The 22589-nt window shown below is 40.6% G+C and overlaps 1 protein-coding gene across 2 annotated transcripts in view; it reads left to right on the top strand.

The window, feature by feature from the left end:
- The window catches only part of LOC125459215 (synaptotagmin-7-like), a 637664-nt gene that overhangs the window by 512639 nt on the left and 102436 nt on the right, over nt 1-22589 (top strand). For both annotated transcript variants that reach the window (XM_059652015.1, XM_048545304.2), the window contains one exon: nt 7264-7399. In XM_059652015.1, the coding sequence (XP_059507998.1) occupies nt 7264-7399 (136 nt within the window). The remainder of the gene's footprint in view (nt 1-7263; nt 7400-22589) is intronic.

Genomic DNA, 22589 nt, shown 5'->3' with positions numbered 1-22589 from the left:
TCTTCCTCTCACCCATCCATTCCTCCCACCCCAAGCCGCACCCCCAGCTTACCTACTAACCTCATCCCACCTCCTTGACCTGTCCGTCTTCCCTGGACTGACCTATCCCCTCCCTACCTCCCCACCTACACTCTCTCTCTCCACCTATCTTCTTTACTCTCCATCTTCGGTCCGCCTCCCCCTCTCTCCCTATTTATTCCAGTTCCCTCTCCCCATCCCCCTCTCTGATGAAGGGTCTAGGCCTGAAACGTCAGCTTTTGTGCTCCTGAGATGCTGCTTGGCCTGCTGTGTTCATCCAGCCTCACATTTTATTATCTTGGAATTCTCCAGCATCTGCAGTTCCCATTATCTATGGTTGTTGTTGGAGGTCAGTTGTCTCAGCTTCAGGACATCTCTGTAGGAGTTCCTCAGGGTAGGCTCAACCATCTTCAGCTACTTCAATCAACAATGCACAATATTCAGCACTGTTTGTGAATCCTCAAATACCGTAGCAGTCCAACTCCAAGTGTAGTAAGACAGGCGAGATTTTTAGGTTTGGGCTGACAAGTGGCAAGTAATATGTGCCAAACAAGTCCCAGGCAATGATTATTTCCAAGAAGAGAGAATCTAACCACTGCCCCCTGACATTCACTGATATTACCATTGCTGAATACCCTACTGTCAACATTCTGTTACCATTGATCAGAAATTGCTGTAGACTAACTAAGTACTACAGCTACAAAAATAGATCAGAGGCTAGGAATCCTGCAGTAAGTAGCTCACTTCCTAACTCCCCAAAGATTGTTCACCATCTACAAGGTACCAGTTATGAGTGTGATGGAATACTCCCCACTTGCCTGGATAAATGTGGCTCCAGTAACATACAGAAGCTTAACACTATCTAGAACAAAGCAACCAGCTGCTTTCCTATGTGTTTTATTAATTTTGCCACCAATATGTAAACTATATTCAGCTTAACATTGGAATAGACCTTATTGGCTTGCTCACCAATAGAGTGAGAACCTATTCCTGTTGAGTGAGAAGGATAGATAAGTGAAAGAAGACCATATTCTCCTTCCAATTATCAATTTGATGTTGTCCTTCAATTCTCTTAACTGCACTCAATATTCTTGCTTCCTGACTCCTTGAAAACCTGTTCCCTTCAGTAAAAGTTGCCATAGTCTCGGAGGATCTTTAGGTTGCTGTCCTTGTCAGAGAGTGATGACTAGTAGTAAGTTTAATCTGAGATCCTCCACATCTCCGGTGAGGGGCAAGGTTAAAAAGGCAGGACTTTCATGGTACCCACAGAAGTTAAACCCATGTTTTTGACATCACCCTGCATTGCATACTAGCTGTCAAGTCAATAGAGCTAACTGATTACTGAATCACCAACTATAATGTATAAGTCAGGAATGTGATGGAATGATGCCCACTTACTTAGATGAATGTGGCTGCAACAATACTTGGGAATTTCATCCAAGATGAAGCAGCTTGCTTGATTGTTGCCTCGTCTATTGCCTTTAAATGTTCATTCTTCTCGTAACTACTTTCTCCATTGTGTTCCAAAGCCCGTTGTAAATGACCAATTTGTTGAGCTATCTTCAGCATTTTTGAAACCCACAACTTTTACAATCTCATAGAAACATTGCCACCTGCAATGTTTCCCTCCAAATCTCGTGTCTTCTGGATAGGAAGTGCAGTATTGGTCCTTCAGTGTTGCTGGGACAAAATTCTGGGTCTGTGTCCTGACAGCCCTCTATGAAAATTATGACCACATGGTCTGCGGTATCATCACCTTCAAAGGTATTCATGGCTGGGCAATAAACACAGGGGTTGCTTGTGAATACCACATCCAGCAACCAAATATGAATAAAGTACTTAGAATATTTTGTGGAAAGAAAACTGCAATTTCTTTTCTCCGGATGCACCATGTAATATCTATAATTGCTTTCTCGAAACTATACATTTTCAATTTCTAATTCTATTACAGTAAATGAATGTATGGATTCATATTTCTGAATCAATTGGACAATTAAGTATATTTTCAAACAGATATTTTCGAGCTATTGACATACTTCTCAAAGTGTATCCCCAGACATAGTTTATGAAATCACCACACATTCTAACAGTTGTATCCATGGAAGGAATATTATTACTGTGGGCTGTATGCAACAAAGGGATAGATTTTATCTGTAGCTTTTTGAAGGCAATCACTGGTCTCTAATATGGGTTAGAAGCTCACACTTTTACGCAAAGTGATTTTCCTTGGGGAGCCAATTAGTGACCAGATGACAGGTTCCCTTTCTAATTAAGGAGGGTCTCTAAGCTCTTGAAACAGAGCCTATCATTCAGAGGCTATCCAAATTGAAAGAAGAGCATGCTGCAATTGGATGTGATTTGGGGAGAAGATGCCTCTAAACGGGGACATCAACTTCCCCCAACTTCTTAAATTTTACTCTAAAAACTGGCTTCTGCAACTTGATTACAAATGTGGGAAGGGATCCTGTTGCTTGTCTGGTGCCTCCAGATCCCCACTGCTTGCAGTATTCTTGAAGCTGACTAGAAAGTCCAAGATAACATCCTTTAATTGGCATTAATGGCCTTTAGGTTTGAGTGTGTAAACCTGTAGCTCCTCCAGCCCTTTTGAAAATGACCCACAACAAGATTGAGTTGACAAACGAAAATATGGTGATTTTAACATTGGCTAAAATTCAAGCCCCAATGCCTCTCATGTCGCAAATTCCTAGTATAAATTTTGGCTGTCCTGTTAAGAGTGGAATTATCTATTGGCTAGTACCTGCGTTGAATCACATTTTCTAATCCACCTGTTCAAAGATGTTATTGTACACCTCTGGAGCCGAGGGTCTTGAACCCAGACCTCCTGCTTTAAATATAGGAAGATCACCGGTACACCATGAGGGCCCCTTATGTTGAATCTCAATGCAGAATAATTAATTAATCTCTCCCGGAACCTGCAGCAGGAGAGAGACAAATCATCCTTGATAATCACAGATAGCCAAAGATCGAATAATACAGAGCTATGCCTGACCACCTTACAAACCATCTCCAAAATCATTTGTTTTGGAGAGGGGCATATTTTGCAACTTCTTCAAAATGTGGGAAAGAGCATTGTTGGACGTTGGACTTTTAAAACAAATTGTATTCATGCAAGTTTAAATTAAATGTTAAAAATGGCTTTGAAAATGTTGATTGGCTAAGCATTGTTTCTGCAAAGATAAATAATTTCATAGTCTGAATCAGCCATTGAGAAACACTTCAGCCCCAATCTTCTATCCCACTTTTGCTTCTGAACTGGCAGATTGATTAAAAGGGACAAAAACACTCCATGGTAGTGAACTGTTTGAACACGAACTGTTTTCCTCAAGATTCATAAAATTTAAACAGTGGCGAATCATCTGAAATTTGTTTTAAGTCAAGCAAAATAACTGGTTGATGTGCAGCGTCATTAATTAGTCACACTTAATTCAGTCATGTTGCTCTGTACAATCACATACTGTCCAATGATGAAACAGCGCAAAACGTCAGCCTTCCTGCTCCTCTGCTGCATGGCCTGCTGTGTTCATCCAGCTCTACGCCTTGTTAGCTTAGTATTGTATGTCTGGTTTCACCTCACCATGTGTTTTCTCCTTCTGTTTTTACAATATTCATGGTATGCATATTGAGCATATGTAAAAGGTAGACTATTTAATTCAGGTGTCAAGGGAGAAACATGGTTTACATCTAAAATTGAGTGAGTCAGATGGGCTATGGATGACAACTGCAAAAATGTTAGATGTGTGGTTTCTACTTATGGAAATGGCTTACACCAAGAAAATGTCTGCTATCAACTTAAATGCAGAACCATGACTAATAGTGAACAGGGATACTTTTTACACAGGTGAGAAAGATAACTCAACACTTCAATAATTTAAAAGTGAACAGAACCGAAACAAGTAAACAGCCTAATATGGTCAGAATATGAAATAACTTGGTTCATAGTGAAAAAGACCAGATCAGCTGATGAAGTGAATTTTAGTTAAGTTTTTGCATGAGAAAGGACTAGAACAGAGACAATGAGAGGAACATGAGTGAGATCAGGAGAAATTGAAGTAGCCATTGTTCTCCTTCTGGCAAAGAAGCGTATATCCAAAGGTATACATCTGGTAAGTGAAACTGTGGAACTTGGGACCCATCATCATCTTCAAACAAATTTTAAAGAGGGGTTCATTTTATTCTGTTGATAATTTTACCCAGTCATTGAATTGCTAATTAGCTACCACAAGTGAAATAAAATTGAATGTGGGAGCAAACATGATCCACGAGTGAATTTAAAAAAAAACACTCAGGTCATCTCGAAGCAAAAGGCACTCACAGATTTATCTCATGTCAGTTTAGTTGGTAGTGCAGACTCTGAAATTTTAAAGGGTGTAATTCTTGAGTCCATTGTTTCATAGCTATTTGTGTTAGGTGAACAGGATCATCACACAAACTCTGCAATGTTTAGCAAGACAATGTAAAATAACCTCATCAGTTACCTTCTTAGTGAAAACAATCTTCTTTGTTCTCGAATGGAGTTCAAAAATGAAAGTTGCAAGGGACTTTTTTTTCCATTGCCTAGAACATAAAGGCTAGTTACAGCACTGCTGAGAACAGCTAATGTTGCATTCACTGAGGGTAAAATCTGTAGGTTTTTCTTTTAGCTACGTATGATTATTATACAACACTTGCATTTGACAACTGGACCAATGTTGGAGGTCTTGTTCTTACTCTTACAGTATGTGTGTGCTTTCAAACTCTTGTTGCAAAATTCATTGCACTGCTTATAAAGCATAACTCTTATATACTTGTACTCTAATACACAAAGAATACAATGTGATTGCCAATTTCGTGTAACACATGGGGAGAATGAAAGCAAGTTCAGGTTGGATGCTCAATTGACTTGAATAGAACCAAAATTCATTGGGATATAAATTGTGCATCTAATTCAAAAAGGCCTTATTCTCCTGCATTTATTAGGTGAAAACCAGTGCTACAGTATTTTGTAGAATGAAGATGTACAGATGTAATAATGTGACATAAAATTTCATTCTTTAATTTATTATGGGAAATTATGAATAATGTTGCCAGGGTTGGAGGGTTTGAGCTATAGGGAGAGGCTGAATAGCTGGGGCTATTTTCCCTGGAGCATCGGAGGCTGAGGAGTGACCTTATAGAAGTTTATAAAATCATGAGGGGCTTGGGTAGGTTGAAGAGCCAAGCTGTTTTCCCCAGGGTAGGGGAGTCCAAAACTACAGGGCAGAGGTTTAAGGTGAGAGAGGAGATGCTTAAAAGGGATCTAAGGGGCAACTTTTTCATGCAGAGAGTGGTACATGTATGGAAGAAGCTGCAAGAGGAAGTAGTGGAGGTTGGTACAATTACAACATTTAAAAGGCATCTGGGAGGGGTGTGTGAATAGGAAGGGTTTAGAGGGGTATGTGCCAAATGCTGGAAAATGGGACAAAATTTCCAGGATATCTGGTCAAGTTGGACCAAAGGGTCTGTTTCCATGTTGTACAACTCTAGAAGCCAGTTTTAATGTAAGAGTTTTCTTAAATCTAAGTATTGAACCAATTATTAGAGGTTGGACGTTTTCACAATGCAAAATGAACTATTCAAAGTATTTGAAGTCTAGCTTAGTGTGGCACAAGCACACTCGAGGCTACCATTACTTCGTTCTGCTTAGTCTCCTGGTTAATTCCAAAACAAAGCTTATATCGAGCATGCTTGCTGTACTTGTCCATCAGTGTTGCATTAATGCACTAAGCAACATCTGTATAAGGTAGCAATAATTTATGATTAATTGACTGAGAAAACAACTTGTAAGATAACAAATGTGGCAAGTATTTTTAGTTTGGCTGAATATTTGGTTCATATCTTAGTTCATTTTTAGCAACATATCATCATAACAGATTTGCAGCAGATTTTCTGCAGCTTTGTCTTCAGGTGCTGAGTTGCTCCAATTTGTTGACTTCAATTGCATCTAGAATTCAACTGGACCATTGATAAATTAAATGATCAATTTGGATATTTATGAAGTTTTACTAGCTTTTGCATTTGGATTAGGATATGTCAAGAGTTCAGGATTATTCACCATGAAACTGCCAGTAACCATTAATGTAAACTTGTGCAAACAAGAGCGGTTCAGATTTCTTTGTGAAAGTTGGCACTCATCCTTAATAGTTACATGTAATGCAAGTTGTATTACTCTCCCATAATGCATTGCAGTCATAAATATCACAAATGCATGAAAATTTAAGATCCAAAGACTTATCAACTGTATTGTAAACTAGGCTGCTAGTTTCCATTATCCATGAGCTTCTGAGCAACAACCAACTCCTCATTGTGAAACCCAAACTAGTGAATTTCCCTCAGTCAGCAAAACTAAGAAGTCACAATCCAAACTAAATCAAGTTTACATTAATCACTCAACATTTGGAAGGACTCCTAAATCCTTGTGACAACCACATTACTGTATTATTAATGAGCTTATTTTGTGTTACTACTCCTTCACGTTACCCATTTGCTAAGTCTTTTTCTATGTCTGTTTCAACTTCTTTCAACTTTCAAACCTCCACACTATTGTATCAAGTGATTGAATTCTACTTGGCTTTCCTCAAATTATCAATGTTACATTTTTTTGTGATCGATTCATTATCTGCTCACACCATGGTCATGTTAGTTGCAGTTTGCTAGTGGCAGAAAATCTCTGAAACTTTGGATAAAGATAAGCAACGTTTAGAATGCAGTTTCATAAAATGATGAGTTTGTAGCCTCAGTGGCCTAATATTGATTACTAATATAATTACTATAAGACACTGCTACCTAAGGTTTGGATCATAAATTCACCATTGGTTCCATTATAGGTGATATATATCTGTATGCACAAGTGTAAAACTGAAAGTATCTTTCAACAATCTATTTTCCATATTCCATCATTTTCTGGAATATCTCCCAAGTATCGATATAAGTTAATGTTATGCTGTACATAATTAGTTAAATTGTCATGGTAAATTGCTTAATATATAAATTAACTTTTAGTTTTTGAAACTTGTGGACTATTTTAAGAATATGGACTATTTCTGAATCAGGTTCACTGGGGAAATTATGATCATTTGCAGCTGTCAAATCCTAGTTAGTCTAGGGAAAGAAAAGGGAATCCAGTCTTGCTAATGGAACATCTCAAAGTTATCACCCTGGTGACATTGGTCTTATGGTCAGATCGTTGACTGTTATTTCTATTTACAGGTTACCCACTGGAACGAAGCCAGTAAATACAACTCCTGTGCAAGGGCAGGTCCCTCAGGATGACTCTGATGGGAGAACAGAACCTCGCTCTTCTGTCTCGGACCTTGTGAATTCGCTCACAAGTGAAATGCTGATGGTGAGTAATCAGACATCACAACGCCATGCAACAACCTGTTGAAAAAATTACTCCCTTAAATTCCACCTTTCAGCATTGATGGACCACTGCAAAATTGACACAGTCAAACAAACCAAAACTTTGGTCGGTTCACAGAACTTATAATTGGAGCAGCCTGAATTTAATTGGAGGGTCTGAATTGCCTACACCAGCTCTTAGATTTTCGCGTTATGTAAAATGAGATTGTATGAGTTAGCACAAATTATCAATAATATATTAAAAGTCTTGGAGGAGCTGAATTTTCTCTGTACATCACATTGATCATACTTTACACACACACCTCAGACATCTTAAGTTAGTGTATTCTGATTCACCTTGAGCCAGCTCCTAACGTTACTTCAATAGTGAATAGTTCACGTTCTGTCTGCTCATATGACATGATTCGTTGCATACATTTAGACCCTTGGACATTATAGATAGCTGTGCTACAAAACTTTTAGGACCTGATTTGGCAAACCTGACTCCGTCAAGGAACACCCATTTCATGAGTACAAAAATCAATGCCAGATTCATAACGGAGTTTCCAGTTATTTAATGTTTTCAAGGTTTATGGAAGCTTCTCAGGCAGTAGAGTCTGCACTTGCAGTAGGGATATGCCCAATGGTAGCATAGAAATAAGACACAAAGGTATTCCTCAGCTCCTATCGTTTTTTTCTTTGATTTACAACTATGGATACCCAGATGTAGGAAATCTCTTTGGATTTGGAAGTTTTAAAGGGATTGTGCAGTAATCAACAGAATAATTCCCATTTAATTTTATTCTATGAAATAGGGTTTTTTAGGTTTTTGCAAATAGATACAAGGCTGACAGTTCAGAAATCAGCTACATGCCTATGAGCCTTCCAACTTATCTCGAACTTCCTACTTCTTTTGTCAGATGAAGGCTCTGTTAGAAGGCTGTTCCACATCAGGAATAACTACAGGACATTTATGGCCTAAGATAGGAAATACTGTACTAGTAGGCCCAAAGAAGTACAAAAGCACATGAAAATTGCCTCGTTGATTTATTTGCACTCAATGTTCAAATAGTGCTCCGTAATTAAGAGAACCTCCATACTCTATGAAACCCTGGAATGCTTGAGGCAGTGAGGTTGCCGATTTGATGCTTAAGAATTGGCATCGCTATAAATTGTAAGATCTGTGCATGATATTTGACTTTTGGTGTACTAAGTAATGTTGAATTATGCTGCAGTTCCTCAGTGACTGTATTATTTGAAAAATGTTGGCAGTAAAGCAGGACTAGATTAAGAGTATAACCTAATTTCTCTTGGTGTTTGTTGCTAGACCCAAAGTGAGAAGTCCCCCACCTGCACTGTGCAAGTTTAGTTGAAATCCAAAACACAGGGGAGTGCTAGCACACCAATACAGTACTTTTAGTTCTATACTTAACGTATTTTAGCATTACGTGAGTACAGCTGATTGTAAATGCAAAGTTCGAGCACTGCAAGCTGTCGCTTATTATATAAATAGAACACAGAACATAGAACAGTACAGCGCAATACAGACCCTTCGGCCATCGATATTGCGCCGACCTGTGAAACCAATCTGAAGCCCATCTAACCTACACTATTCCATTATCTTCCATTATCACCCATATGTTTATCCAATGACCACTTAAATGCCCTTAAAGCTGTCGAGTCTACTACGGTTGCAGGCAGGGCATTCCACGCCCTTACTACTCGGAGTAAAGAATTTTGCTCTGACATCTGTCCTATATCTATCACCCCCCAATTTAAACCTATGTCCCCTCGTGCTAGCCATCACCATCTGAGGAAAAAGGGTCTCACTGTCCACCCTATCTAATCCTCTGATCATCTTGTATGTCTCTATTAAGTCACCTCTTAACCACCTTCTCTCTAATGAAAACAACCTCATGTCCCTCAGCCTTTCTTCATAAGACCTTCCCTCCATACCAGGCAACATCCTGGTAAATCTCCTCTGCACCCTTTCCATTGCTTCCACGTCCTTCCTATAATGCAGTGACCAGAACTGTACACAATATTCCCAAGTGCGGCCGCACCAGAGTTTTGTTCAGCTGCAACATGACCTCATGGCTTCGAAACTCAATCCCTCTACCAATGAAACCCAACACACTGTGCGCCTTCTTAATAATCCTGTCAACCTGGGTGGCAACCTTCAGGAATCTATGCACATGGACACCAAGATCCCTTTGCTCGTCCACACTAGCAAGAATCTTACCATTAGCCCAGTACTCTGTATTCCTGTTACTCCTTCCAAAATGAATCACCTCACACTTTTCGCATTAAACTCCATTTGCCACCTCTCAGCCCAGCTCTGCAGCTTATCTATATCCCTCTGTAACCTGCAACATTCTTCCGCACTATCCACAACTCCACCGACCTTAGTGTCATCCACAAATTTACTAACCCATCCTTCTACGCCCTCATCCAGATCATTTATAAAAATGACAAACAGCAGTGGCCCCAAAACAGATCCTCACAGTACACCACTAGTAACTGAGCTCCAGGACGAATATTTCCCATCAACCACCACCCACTGTCTTCTCACAGCTAGCCAATTTCTGATCCAAACCGCTAAACCACTCTCAATCCCATGCCTCCGAATTTTCTGCAATAGCCTACCATGGGGAACCTTATCAAACGCTTTACTGAAATCCATATACACCACATCAACCGCCTTACCCTCATCCACCTGTTCAGTCACCTTCTCAAAGAACTATGGAAGAAAAGAAGGTGGCTCACCTCCACTTTCTCAAGGGCACTTAGCAATAGGCAGTGAATTATGGCCTGGCTAGTGATGCCGACATTCTGTGAAGGAATAAATAAAAAAGAAAAATGGACCAATTATATTATTCTAGAGGTTGGTGAAGACTTGACTTTTCTGAGGGTCACTTCTTCTGCTAACAGATTGGCTTCTGGTTTTATAATACATGATATTGGTAAGTGGGGCTCCGGATAAAGGAAAGCCAGTGGCTGAGAAGCCAAGAACATCAGGTTTGTTCAAGTCAGTGCTAAAGGTAGCATCAATAATTTAATGCATTATGCTATTTTTAATGTTTCTTTAAAACCTTACATGCTGTATTGTGTAAGTACTGTTTAGGAACAAATAATGGGTCTAATTCATGTAGTGCAGCATTGTTTCGCAAATTTGAATTAATCAATAACTTGATTTAAGCAGGATTCATATTGTGGTAATTCAAAGCATAGTGCTTAAGACATTGAATTAGTAAATAACTCTAAGTAAAAGGAATGTCCGTTATCAGAAACTTGTCTTGATTTGCTCACCCTAGCCTTGACATTCTCATTAGGTAGTCAATAATTGAAACAATGGATTATTACAGACAAGATTTTAAAATATCTGTTGTCAACTCGGCATTGCCTTCACAGCCTGATTTAGGGACGGAGATACCTCGTGCACTGCATAATTAGGGCTTTATAACCTGATATTTTCTCAAGTTCAGAGCCTCTGACTCCTCCTGAAAGCAAATTGTATGTTTCATGCAATCTGCAATATATCAGCCAATATTTTGGCAAATCATAGAGCAATTAGAAAATTACAATTATTTTTTTTTGCTTTATGTATGGGTCAAAATCGTGGAACTGTCTTTCTAACAGTAATATGAGCATACCTACCCTATAATAGATTGCAGAGGTTCAAGAAGGTGGCTCACCTCCACCTTCTCAAGGGCACTTGGCAATAAGCAGTGAATTATGGCCTGGCTAGTGATGCCAACATCCTATGAAGGAATAATTTTTTTAAAAAGTGCTTTAAGTGTAATAAAATATCCCAAGGCATTTCCCTAGAGCATTACAAAACAAAATTTGATACTGAGCCTTAAATATGGATGGATGAATTAGAGCTTGGTACTAGATGCAAATTTGAAGGAGCTTTCAGGGGAAGAAAAGTTAGTGGAAGGACTTTCAAAACATGGGGCTTCGATAATTAAGGGCATAGTCATCAGTGAATTAACACATACAATCAGGGATCTTAAGAGGCAAGACTTTAAAGGAAGGAATATGAGGCTGGAAGAAATTCTATAGCAGTATTTAAAGGCCAGGATGAATTTTCAAAATCAAGACATCGTATCACCAGAGGTCACGTGGACCAGTGAGCCGTTTTTTTTTCTGTGCTTAACATCCTACCAGCAAACATTGGATGCCCTCAAGTTTACATATGGTAAAACATTGTCGGCCAGCCTGGAGTTCATTGGAATAGTAAAATCCAGAGGTAAAACAATGTTGAGCAGCTTTCAGCAGCAGATGAGCTAATGCAAGGGGACAATCATCTTATTGAAGCCACTAATATGGGTTTTAAAGCCCATCTCAGGTTCACATATGAAATCAGGTTTATGAACAGTCTCTGACATCTGTTGCAGTCCTGGTAGAGAATCTTTACTTTTAAAGAGAAAATCATCGAGAGATGAACTGAAAGAACTGCCACACAAAGGAAGACCATTAAATAAAACAGAAAAGCAAGCATGAGTAAAATAATATTATCATTTATAACAACCCATACTATAAATTTTCTATTCCCTCCAACTTGGCTTGAGCCCAAGAGCTCCCTTACTCTGTTAAGTCGTGAACGTCCATCTTCTTTTTGTGCCCCGATCCAAAGGTATGACATAGCCTTCTGAATTTCAATTCGATTTCTTCTCAGTATTTCAACTATTTTCTGAGGTATGCAATTTCGTTGGACCCTGCCATTCACTTCTGGCTAAGCAGTTTTCCAAATTTGTTTCTTGACTTCTCAACTCAAACTTATGTGTTCTCTGCATTCTTCAAACCAAATGCTAGTTTTGACCGTGAGAATTAGAAGTGGATTCCTTCCTGTAGCTCCGAGCTAGGTAATCTCATGGCTTATCTCCAGATTTCAACGTGTGCTGCAACCTACACAAGACCAAATCTGCAATCGCCTTCAATGAGAAACACAAAGATAAATTTTAAAAAAACCTTCTAATCCCCAATGCCCATTTCCATTTCAAGGTGGAGTATCTTGGATATACCAAACATAAATGTAAAAAATGATCTACTAATCTTCAAAACAACTAATTAATTTGAGTAAGCCAAATAATAACTTATGTCTCTAATGGATATGAATGCACCCTCTCCAGACGTTTTGGTTTTTTTGAGGAAGATGTGTTTTACAGACTAACCATAGACTCCAAGTTTATTTTAATCTAAAACCTGTGTGAATGATTTAACCATCCTCTTAAAATAAGTGTGGAACTTCTGGCCCTACCAAAAGGTCAACAATAGGTCATCCATTGTCTTAAGTTTCTCAGTTCTATATTTGATAGTATAAGGACCTTTCAAACATAGTGAGGAATGCCAGTTTCTTAACCAAGTGTGTCCATTTACTACATAATGTTATAATCTTCCCCCAGCCTGAACATGAGCTTTATTTGCACCATTTTATTGGTACTTCAAATCGGAAACAGCCCTGGTTCCTAACGGCCTTTATCCTGGCTGAGGGCATATTCTCTCTGCTTTCTCCAACATGTTCTGGATACAAACTGATCAATACAGCAGAGATATACAAAAACTAAAAACTCACTAACCCTCACAGCTCCTGATATGTCAGTAATGCTGCACATGGCCTGACCCCAGATAGAAATGCAAAGCTTTTACCATTAAATTAAAACCTCTTATTTGATGCAAAAGGTTTATAGGCAGTTTAAATCTCCTTTTTTCTTTTACCAATGACCTTTAAACTTCTCTGACCTATGAAATTACATGAATAACTTAAACCCTAACAGATTGACCATCTCCTCAAAGGATGATTAATCAGGCTGCCATTGTTTAACTTTTGACACTTCATGTTATGGTTTCATTAATATAACATGGGTCTGTTGTCAATTTATAGTTGTTCCAGGTCTAAGTGCCAGCCCTTTGTACTAGGTATCCTTTACTTCATCTGACATTTGAAAAATCTTACATAAGTTTGACATTAAAATTGAGATCAACTCAGCTGTCCATGCCATTTCCCTCTGCAAATTCACTGATACAAAATAGGATCATAAAGTGTAAGAGCAGAAGTTGGCTTTTCAACCTATCAGGTGTGCTCTGCTATTGAATGAGGCCATAGTAGGTGTGATAATCTGCAACTCCTCTTTCCCTGCCATTTCCCCATAGCCTTTGATTCTATTACTATCCTCATCCAAGTCATTCACATGTATTACACATATTTATGGCCCCAGCATTGATCCCTACAACACTCCAATAGTTACAGATTGTCATCCTGAAAATGACCGACTTCACCCAACTGTGTCTCCTATTAGTTAGCCAATCATCTCCCTATGATAATATACTACCTTTGACACCAGGAGCTCTTAGCTTATTAATTAGATAAATGTGTGGTACTTTATCAAATGCCCCCTTAAAATCCAAATATATTACATCCATTACTTACTCTTATCTGTAGTGCTTGATACTGCCAATGTCACCCCATCCCAAATAATTCTAATTAATTCTAAAAAACTTGTCCACCACAATGTCATGCATGCACTGTTTGACCGTATTGCATATTTTTAAATTCCTCTGGAATGCTCCCCTTGCCTAATCCTCAACATGTATTATTTTGTGGTTTTTCTGCTATCTCCCTTCAAGGCCTCTCTGAGCTCCTCCATACATGCAAGCCAACTTCTGCACCTTTTGATTGTATTCACATTGTGACCTTCTAAACTTCACTCTCAGATCCCATGCTAATTAATATAGTCAGCAATCCTCTCTCTCCAAGTACATTCCCCCTTTCCTTCCTATTTGTCCCCTTTTTCCTGAAAGAAACAAACCTTCACCCCAACCACAAAAACAAAGTTGCTGAAAAAGCTCAGCAGGTCTGGCAGCATCTTAATCGCAACCAACTTTTCAATATACTGCTCCATTTTCAGTCTTCCAATTCCTTGAGTTTGTTGTCACCTCCCAAATGCGTACCCATTGTTTTCCGCAATTCTGAGTTGATTCCCTAAGAATCACATTTCCATCCTGCCGTTGTACCAACATATCTCAAGCAAATATTCCAGACTCACATTCCCCTCCCGTCCCTTGTCCGCTTTCCGCAGAGACCGTTTCCTCCAGGACGCCCTGGTCCACACTACCTTCACCCCCAACACCTCCCCACAGCCCTACGGTGCCTTCCCCTTTAACTGGCAAAGGTGCAACACCTGCCCATTTACTTTCTCCATCCCCACTATCCAAACATACCTTCCAGGTGAAGCAACACTTCACCTGCACTTCCCAGAATCTAGTCTGCTACATTTGCTGCTCACAATGTGGTCTCCTCTACGTTGGGGAAACGAAGCGTAGACTTGGCGACCACTTTGCAGAGCGTCTACGTTCTACTCGCAAAAACGACCCTGAACTACCGTTGCCTGCCACTTCAATGCACCACCCTGCTCCCTGGCCAACATCTCTGTCTCTGATTTGCTACAGTATTCCAGTGAAGCCCAACACAAGCTAGAGGAACAACACCTCATTTTCCGCTTGGGGACCCTGCAGTCCTACTCAATATTGAATTCAATAATTTTAGGGCCTAAACTCTTCCTTGTCCTAGCCCCCTACCGCACACACCAGGCTTTGTTACCACATAGCCTGCCATTACATCCCTGCTGTTGTTAGTCACTAACAGTCCCCATTAACAACTATTCATCCTCCCTGACTGATCGTTAGCAACTCCTTTGTCTGTTCAACTGTCTTTCTCTCTCAACAGGCTCTATCCTATCATTTACTCCCTACCCCATCCACTTCCCTATTTTCTGCATACAAACTGACATTTTGCCAGCCACTATCAGTTCTGAGGAAGGGTCACCTGACGCGAAACATTAACTCTGTTTTCTCCTTCACAGATGCTGCCAGACCTGCTGAGTTTTTCCAGCAGCTTTGTTATTGTATCTCAAGCAAAGTTACATGTGACATTCTATATGTACAAAGGTATAGTATCTCTCCCTATCCTTCTGTCTGTAGTCTTTGATATGGTTCACCACACCAGAAGAGTTTCACAAGAATTATCCTGGTAATGAAGGGCTCGCCATATGAGGATCAGTTGAGGACTCTGGATCTACACTTGATAGAGTTTAGAAGGATGAGAGGTTATCACATTGAAACTTGCTTAATACTGAGAGGCCTAGATAAATTGGATGTGGAGGAGATGTTTACATGAATAGGAGAGATGAGGACCAGAGCACTCAGCTTCATTGGTGAAGGGATGAACCTTTAGAACTGAGCTGAGGAGGACCACCTTCAGTCTGAGGGTGGTGAATCTGTGGAACTCAGTGCCGTGGAGGCCAAGTCATTGAGTATATTTAAGACAGACTTGGATAGGTTGTGATTAGTAGGGTGATCAAAAGCTATGGGGAGAAGGTGGGATCATAGGGTATTAGCCATGATTGAGTGGTAGAGAAGACTTGGTGGGTTGAATGGCCTGTTTCTGCTCCTATATCTTTTGGTCGTATTTATACTGTTGTAGACAGTTCATTACTTAAATTCCAAAATGGCCAGTTTTAGATATAGACCTTGTTTTTCTTGTATTCCAAAAGTGATAAGATGCCTGTTACCCCTGGTATCACCATTTCCTCTCTTCTAAAGGTACCATTCTATCCCCTCTCCAAAGCATGTGCTTTGTTAGCATCCTTGACTAAACCCCATTGCTTTGTCTTTCTCAATACAGTACGGCATCATTCTCACATTTCTTTTTCAAATAAGGCCTCAGGATTACTGCTGGTTCAGCCATGTTGCATTTTCATGTAAACTCTGTCTGCTTCGTCATCATCTAAGTGTGTTTATGGTTTAACCAGCTTTTCTATTCACCTGACCACCACTATGAATAAATGAAGAATGATCTTAAATGATTTATATGATTATTTCTTAGGAAGTTAACCAAAACTCCCAAACCATTCTAATCCCAGCTGAAACTTCATGTGGATTTACAGGTTAACTCGTACCTAAATTTCCCACAAATGGCACAGATTCATCAGCATTACATCAGGGTTTAAAGCTTTAATGATCAGAATTGGTTTCAAATTTCTTGCATTTGCAAGGTTGCATTGGGATCTAGCTGAGGTTTTCAAATTAATCAGTGATTCATTAGGGGAGATGCAGTGAAGTATACTCTCTGGTGGGGGAATCCAGACAAGAGGGCATTACGTTAAAGTTAGAACTAGGCTTCATAAGTTCAGAAAGCTTTTTTTAAATGTAACGAATGAGAGCAATCACCAACTTGTTTCTTAAAAGACTATTGATGACAAATATTTGTTCAGTTTCAGGGCTGTATTCCTACATGTGGTAGAAAACAGTAATCATCTTAATGCATAAAATTCAAAACAAATTATCTCTTTTACGTGCTGCGTCTTCAATCTAGCTTCACTTTGCGGTTGGGTAGGACAACTGAAAACATAAAACCTTCTAATACTATCTGAAAACCTGATAGTGATTTTAACTGATAGACATCTACTTAAATACTTTTTGAAGCTAAACAAAGATAGCTGTTTCTTCCAGAGATAATGGGAACTGCAGATGCTGGAGAATCCAAGATGATAAAGTGTGGAGCTGGATGAACACAGCAGGCCAAGCAGCATCTTAGGAGCACAAAAGCTGACGTTTCAGGCCTAGACCCCACTGTTTCTTTCATATTTAAATTAAATTAATAGCCATTCACAGCCATTAACTAGTTGGCGTCTTTATGATCCAAACACAGTCACCAGTTCCAAACAGCTATGGAGTTTCAAACTGACCGTCTATAGGCAATGTGTTAATCCAGAATATATTGAACAGAACATCTAAGAAGCATTTTATCACAAAGTACTTCTGAAAACCTTTATCATTTTCACCATAATATTATCTGCTTCGCAGGACATGAACAAGGTAGCCATGCATAATGTTAGCCCTGTGTAATCTGTTTTAGTCCAACGATTATGATATTGCCAGTGAAATGAAATATAAGTTTTAAATAGACAAAAATACAGGTTGCTTTTTAATTAATTAACAAAGCGCATTAGAAAAGGCAGACTTGGTGATGTATTACAGCTACAGTATGTGGAGTTGGTGGGCACCACGTGAGTCTCTGAAGTTTTTGTTGAGGATCTGGAGTTTGAGTTTCAGACATTATGATGCATTAGGGTGGGAACATACTGAGATATTTATCCCAGGAGCCACTCCTGCTCCTTAGACTGAAGTGTTCAAAAATGGGCAGTGACAAGCAGGTGTGAATATGAATGAGGGATTGTTTTGAATCCAAAAGACACCATTGGAGGATCCTCAAGTCTTGCACTTCTCCAACAGACATGAGGGTCTTCAAACCTGCATGGATGAGAACAGGGACTTCAGGAGGATGAATAAACTGACCTCAGCTCTGAATTAGAAACTGAAGTTGGGGATGTAGTCAAAACAAAATAATGTGCTGCCTGGGGATAGTACGGTAAAGAATATAGATACTGTTCTCTGCACCTGGAAAATGGGGTCCTGAAGGGTATACTTGCCCTTTACTAGAGTTAAAGTCATTTCCACATCATTACAGGGAGGAGAAAGGTCCAGTTGCAATATTCCATGTAGGAATCAACAGCATAGGGAGGACTAAGAAAGAAATTCTAAAACAGAAATTGCTAGAAAAGCTCAGCAGGTCTGGTAGCATGTGTGAAGAGAAATTAAATTTAACATTTCAAACTTGCTACAGTGCTCCAGCGAAGCTGAGCACAAGCAGGAAGAATAACACCTTATTTTCCACATGGGGACTCTGCAGCCCTCTGGACTCAATACCAAATTCAATAAGTTGAGGGCCTGAACTCTCCCATGTCCCAGCCCCCTACCCCACACACCAGGCCTTGTTATCACATAGTCTGTCATTACACACTACCTACTCGTAATCGTGACAGTCTCCATTAACAGCTATTCATCCTCCTAGCCAGATCGTTTGGGCTCTGTCCCCACCTATCATTTACTGTTTAACGTGTCCAGGCACCCAATCTTCTGTATATAAACCAACATTTTCCTAGCTACCATCAGTTCTGGGGAAGGGTCATCAAACCTGAAACGTTAACTCTGATTTCTCATCACAGATGCTGCCAGACCTGCTCAGCTTTTCCAGCAACTTCTGTTCTTGCTTCTGACTTAAAGCATCCACAGTTCTTTTGGTTTTTAAGAAAGAGATCCTGTTGAGGGAGTATGAGCAACTAGGTGCTTAAGTAAAAAAAGCTGAACCACAAAGGTAGTGATCATTGGATTATGGCCAGAGCTATATGCTAAATGGCATTTAATCAAAAACCATCAGAGACCTCAATACATAGCACAAACATTGGAGTAAAATCTTAAATTTTATTTAAATCTTAAGTCCAATCTTAAATTGGACTCTCCAATAAAAACAAATAGCTTTTTTTCGAAATTCATTGTAGATAGAAATCCGTTTAAATTCTTCTTAACCAACTGAGGCCTAGTGTATATACTCCCCCGATCAGCCTTTTCTCCTTGTTACTGCAGTTTTCTATTCTTATCAGCACTCTGGTAAATTTATGCAGCATGTTAGTTTTAATTCTAAAGGCCATTCAATAGCTGGCTGCTGAAAACTACATAGGGTCTTCGAATTGCAACCCAATCAATGTTTAAGAACATATTAATGCATGTTCCTTTGTAATCTATTGACACAAAACTTTATTGTGCAGTAGCCTAGAATTAAAATAGTGTTTTCTGTGCATAGGAACATTTCTTGTGCAAGCTGTATTGGATGCCAGTATGGTGAAAGCAATATATTTCGGGGTCATATACCAGAAGTATGCAGACAAAGGTGATTATGATGCCAGTCAGTGTGTAAAGTTGATTTGATTCTAGCAGTGCCGATTTCGTCCTCCATATTCTAGCTAATGCCCTCTCTTAACCTCGCACAGCTGAACATGCATTCAGCAGCAGGAAGGACCCCACACCAATGCTATTTAAAGGGATCATCAACCACTTCCAGGTTAGTTGCTGATTGATTTCTACTGGCTGATGCTGAAGTTTTTAAAGTTTGTCCTGTTAAATAAAGTTCATGAAGTCTAGACAGGATGGTTTTGTACAAGAAAGTCTTGGGTGTGACCTCAAGAGTTCTACTCATACCAGTTGATCTCAGTAATAGGTGCTACAGATTCCATCCCCTTTGGCCAATGGCATGACAGCGAGAATGAGTGGAGATAACCCAAGAGAACAAACTGCTTGTTTACAGTGCAGTAGAAGAAAAGGGCCTCCCAGAAGGAATAAATAGCGACTCGGGATCTTCATGGAGTAATTCTCCAATAATAGCGTCACCAAGAATTAATGCATGCAATGATTCAGTCTTACCAAGATATTTCCTGAAACCTGACACATTACAGATTTAGAGATAATGGGAACTGCAGATGCTGGAGAATCCAAGATAACAAAGTGTGGTAACAAAGTGTGAAGCTGGATGAACACAGCAGGCCAAACAGCATCTCAGGAGCACAAAAGCTGACGTTTTGGGCCTAGACCCTTCATCAGAGAGGGGGATGGCGAGAGGGAACTGGAGTATATAGGGAGAGGGGGGAGGCGGACCGAAGATGGAGAGAAAAGAAGATAGGTAGAGAGGAGAGTATAGGTGGGGAGGTAGGGAGGGGAAGTGTCAGTCCAGGGAAGATGGACAGGTCAAGGAGGCGGGATGAGGTGGTAGGTAGGAAATGGAGGTGCGGCTTGAGGTGGGAGGAAGGGATGGCTGAGAGGAAAAACAGGTTAGGGAAGCAGAGACAGACTGGGCTGGTTTTGGGATGCAGTGGGGGGAGGGGACGAGCTGGGCTGGTTGTGTGATGCAGTGGGGCGAGGGGAAGAACTGGGCTGGTTTTGGGATGCAGAAGGGGAAGGGGAGGTTTTGAAGCTTGTGAAGTCCACGTTGATAACATTGGGCTGCAGGGTTCCCAAGCGGAATATGAGTTGCTGTTCCTGCAACCTTCGGGTGGCATCATTGTGGCACTGCAGGAGGCCCATGATGGACATGTTGTCTGAGGAATGGGAGGGGGAGTTGAAATGGTTCGCAACTGGGAGGTGCAGTTGTTTATTGCGAACCGAACAGAGGTGTTCTGCAAAGCGGTCCCTAAGCCTCCGCTTGGTTTCCCCAATGTAGAGGAAGTCACACCAGGTGCAATGGATACAATATACCAAAGTGTGGGGCTGGATGAACACAGCAGGCCAAGCAGCATCTTAGGAGCACAAAAGCTGACGTTTCGGGATGGATAGAGGAGAAGATAGGTGAAGAGGAGAGTATGGGTGGGGAGGTAGGGAGGTAGGAACAGCAACTCCCATTCCACTTGGGAACACTGCAGCCCAATCGTATCAACGTGGATTTCACCACTTCATAATCTCTCTCACCCCCCCCCCCCCCCCCCCCCCGACCACCCCCACTGCATCCCAAAACCAGCCCAGCTCGTCCCTGCCTGCCCAACCTGTTCTTCCTCTCACCTATCCCCTCCTCCCACCTCAAGCCGCATCTCCATTTCCCACCTACTAACCTCATCCTGCCCCCTTGATCTGTCCGTCCTCCCCGGACTGACCTATCCCCTCCCTACCTCCCCACCCATCTGCACCTATCTTCTCCTCTATCCATCTTCAGTCCACCTCCCCCTCTCTCCCTATTTATTTCACAATCCTCTCCCCATCCCCCTTTTCTGATGAAAGGTCTAGGCCCGAAATGTCAGCTTTTGTGCTCCTAAGATGCTGCTTGGCCTGCTGTGTTCATCCAGCCCCACGCTTTGTTATCTTACATTATAGATTTACCTAGGAGATATTTACTGAAACCTGAGACCTGTTACAGACAGACCTACAGCCTCAGCTTACTGAGGATGACATTGCCAATAAATGTGAATGGAACCATGGCCTTTAATTTCTCCATGTTGTGGTCTCCGTTCAAGCTAGCAGCATCTCTAAGATCTTGTAGTTGACCAAGCAGTGCTACTTATGAAAGATCACTGACACTCCATTTGGAAAGAGGGGAAACATTGCATTCTTTCCTTCTGGGGAGAAACAGGTGGAGCAAGCCTTCCCAGAATTGCAAGTTTCTGATGGTGTATGACACTTGCCTTACTTTGCAGACATTATATATAAACTTAAGAATGCATCACAACTGCCAAGGTTTATGCCCCCCTAATGTTCGCATTATGTAGATCAATGTCCACACAATCCTAGCAGAAGCCACAATGCTGTCATTCTCAGGAGAGTTGCTGGAAAAGCTCACAGGAAGAGTAACCAGACCCAAAACGTTAACTCTGATTTTTCTTCACAGATGCTGCCAGACCTGCTGAGCTTTTCCAGCAACTTCTGTTTTTGTGCTCCTGAGATGCTGCTTGGCCTGCTGTGTTCGTCCAGCCTCACATTTTATTATTCTGTTTTTGTTCCTGATTTACAGCATCTGCTCCTCTTTCACTTTTTATGCCATTATTCACCATCAGTCTTCTTGCCATTACCCCTTGAGCAACCATGTGAGACCAAGAAGGTAACTACTAGGCTGAGGGTTATTGGCCAACAAGCTGGTGTGTAAGCAGCTGTGCAACCAAGGGAAACAAAGGTATGTTAAGGGCCATGCTGCTAATAGAGCACACAATTGGGGTGCTTAAACCCCAACCACAATCAGCTGTCTGTGTCTGTCTCTCTCTCTCTCTCTCTCTCTCTCTCTCTCTTTTCCCCTCCCTCCCTCCCTCCCCCCCCTACTCCGCCCTCAACCTCTGCTCGCCTCTTCCTCTTCCCCTCCCCCTCTCTCTCGCTTACATTCCTTCTCTCTCTCACACTCTGTCTCTTTGTCATTGCATTCATCTGCTTTCACAGGTTTTGGAATTCTGAATGGTTTTGAATACAGTCTTTCAAACTGTCATTCATACTGCCTATAGACAGGAAATCCCAAAAAACAAATTAGGGGAACTCTGCAATTGAATTATCAACGTTCTCAGAACAGGTTGCAAAAAATGGAAAAGGAATTGTAATGCAGCGTTTTGTTAATTTAAGCATGGCAAAAATGTACTAACAACAAGGCCCTTTGTTTATTTCACAAGATTTGTTTGCAAGACAATATAAGCAGTAAATCATGCAAACAGAACTTTAATTAGTCTAACTATAGTGTTGTTTCTGATTAAAGATTATGCTTAAAATGTATTTTTATTTTGCTAGAAATGAATTGTGGGTCTTTGTTGTAATTACCTGTTATAAAGCAAGTT

Source organism: Stegostoma tigrinum, chromosome 17 (genome assembly GCF_030684315.1).
Source record: "Stegostoma tigrinum isolate sSteTig4 chromosome 17, sSteTig4.hap1, whole genome shotgun sequence".
Taxonomy (NCBI): Eukaryota; Metazoa; Chordata; class Chondrichthyes; order Orectolobiformes; family Stegostomatidae; genus Stegostoma; species Stegostoma tigrinum.
This window is presented reverse-complemented; position numbering and strand designations above follow the sequence as displayed.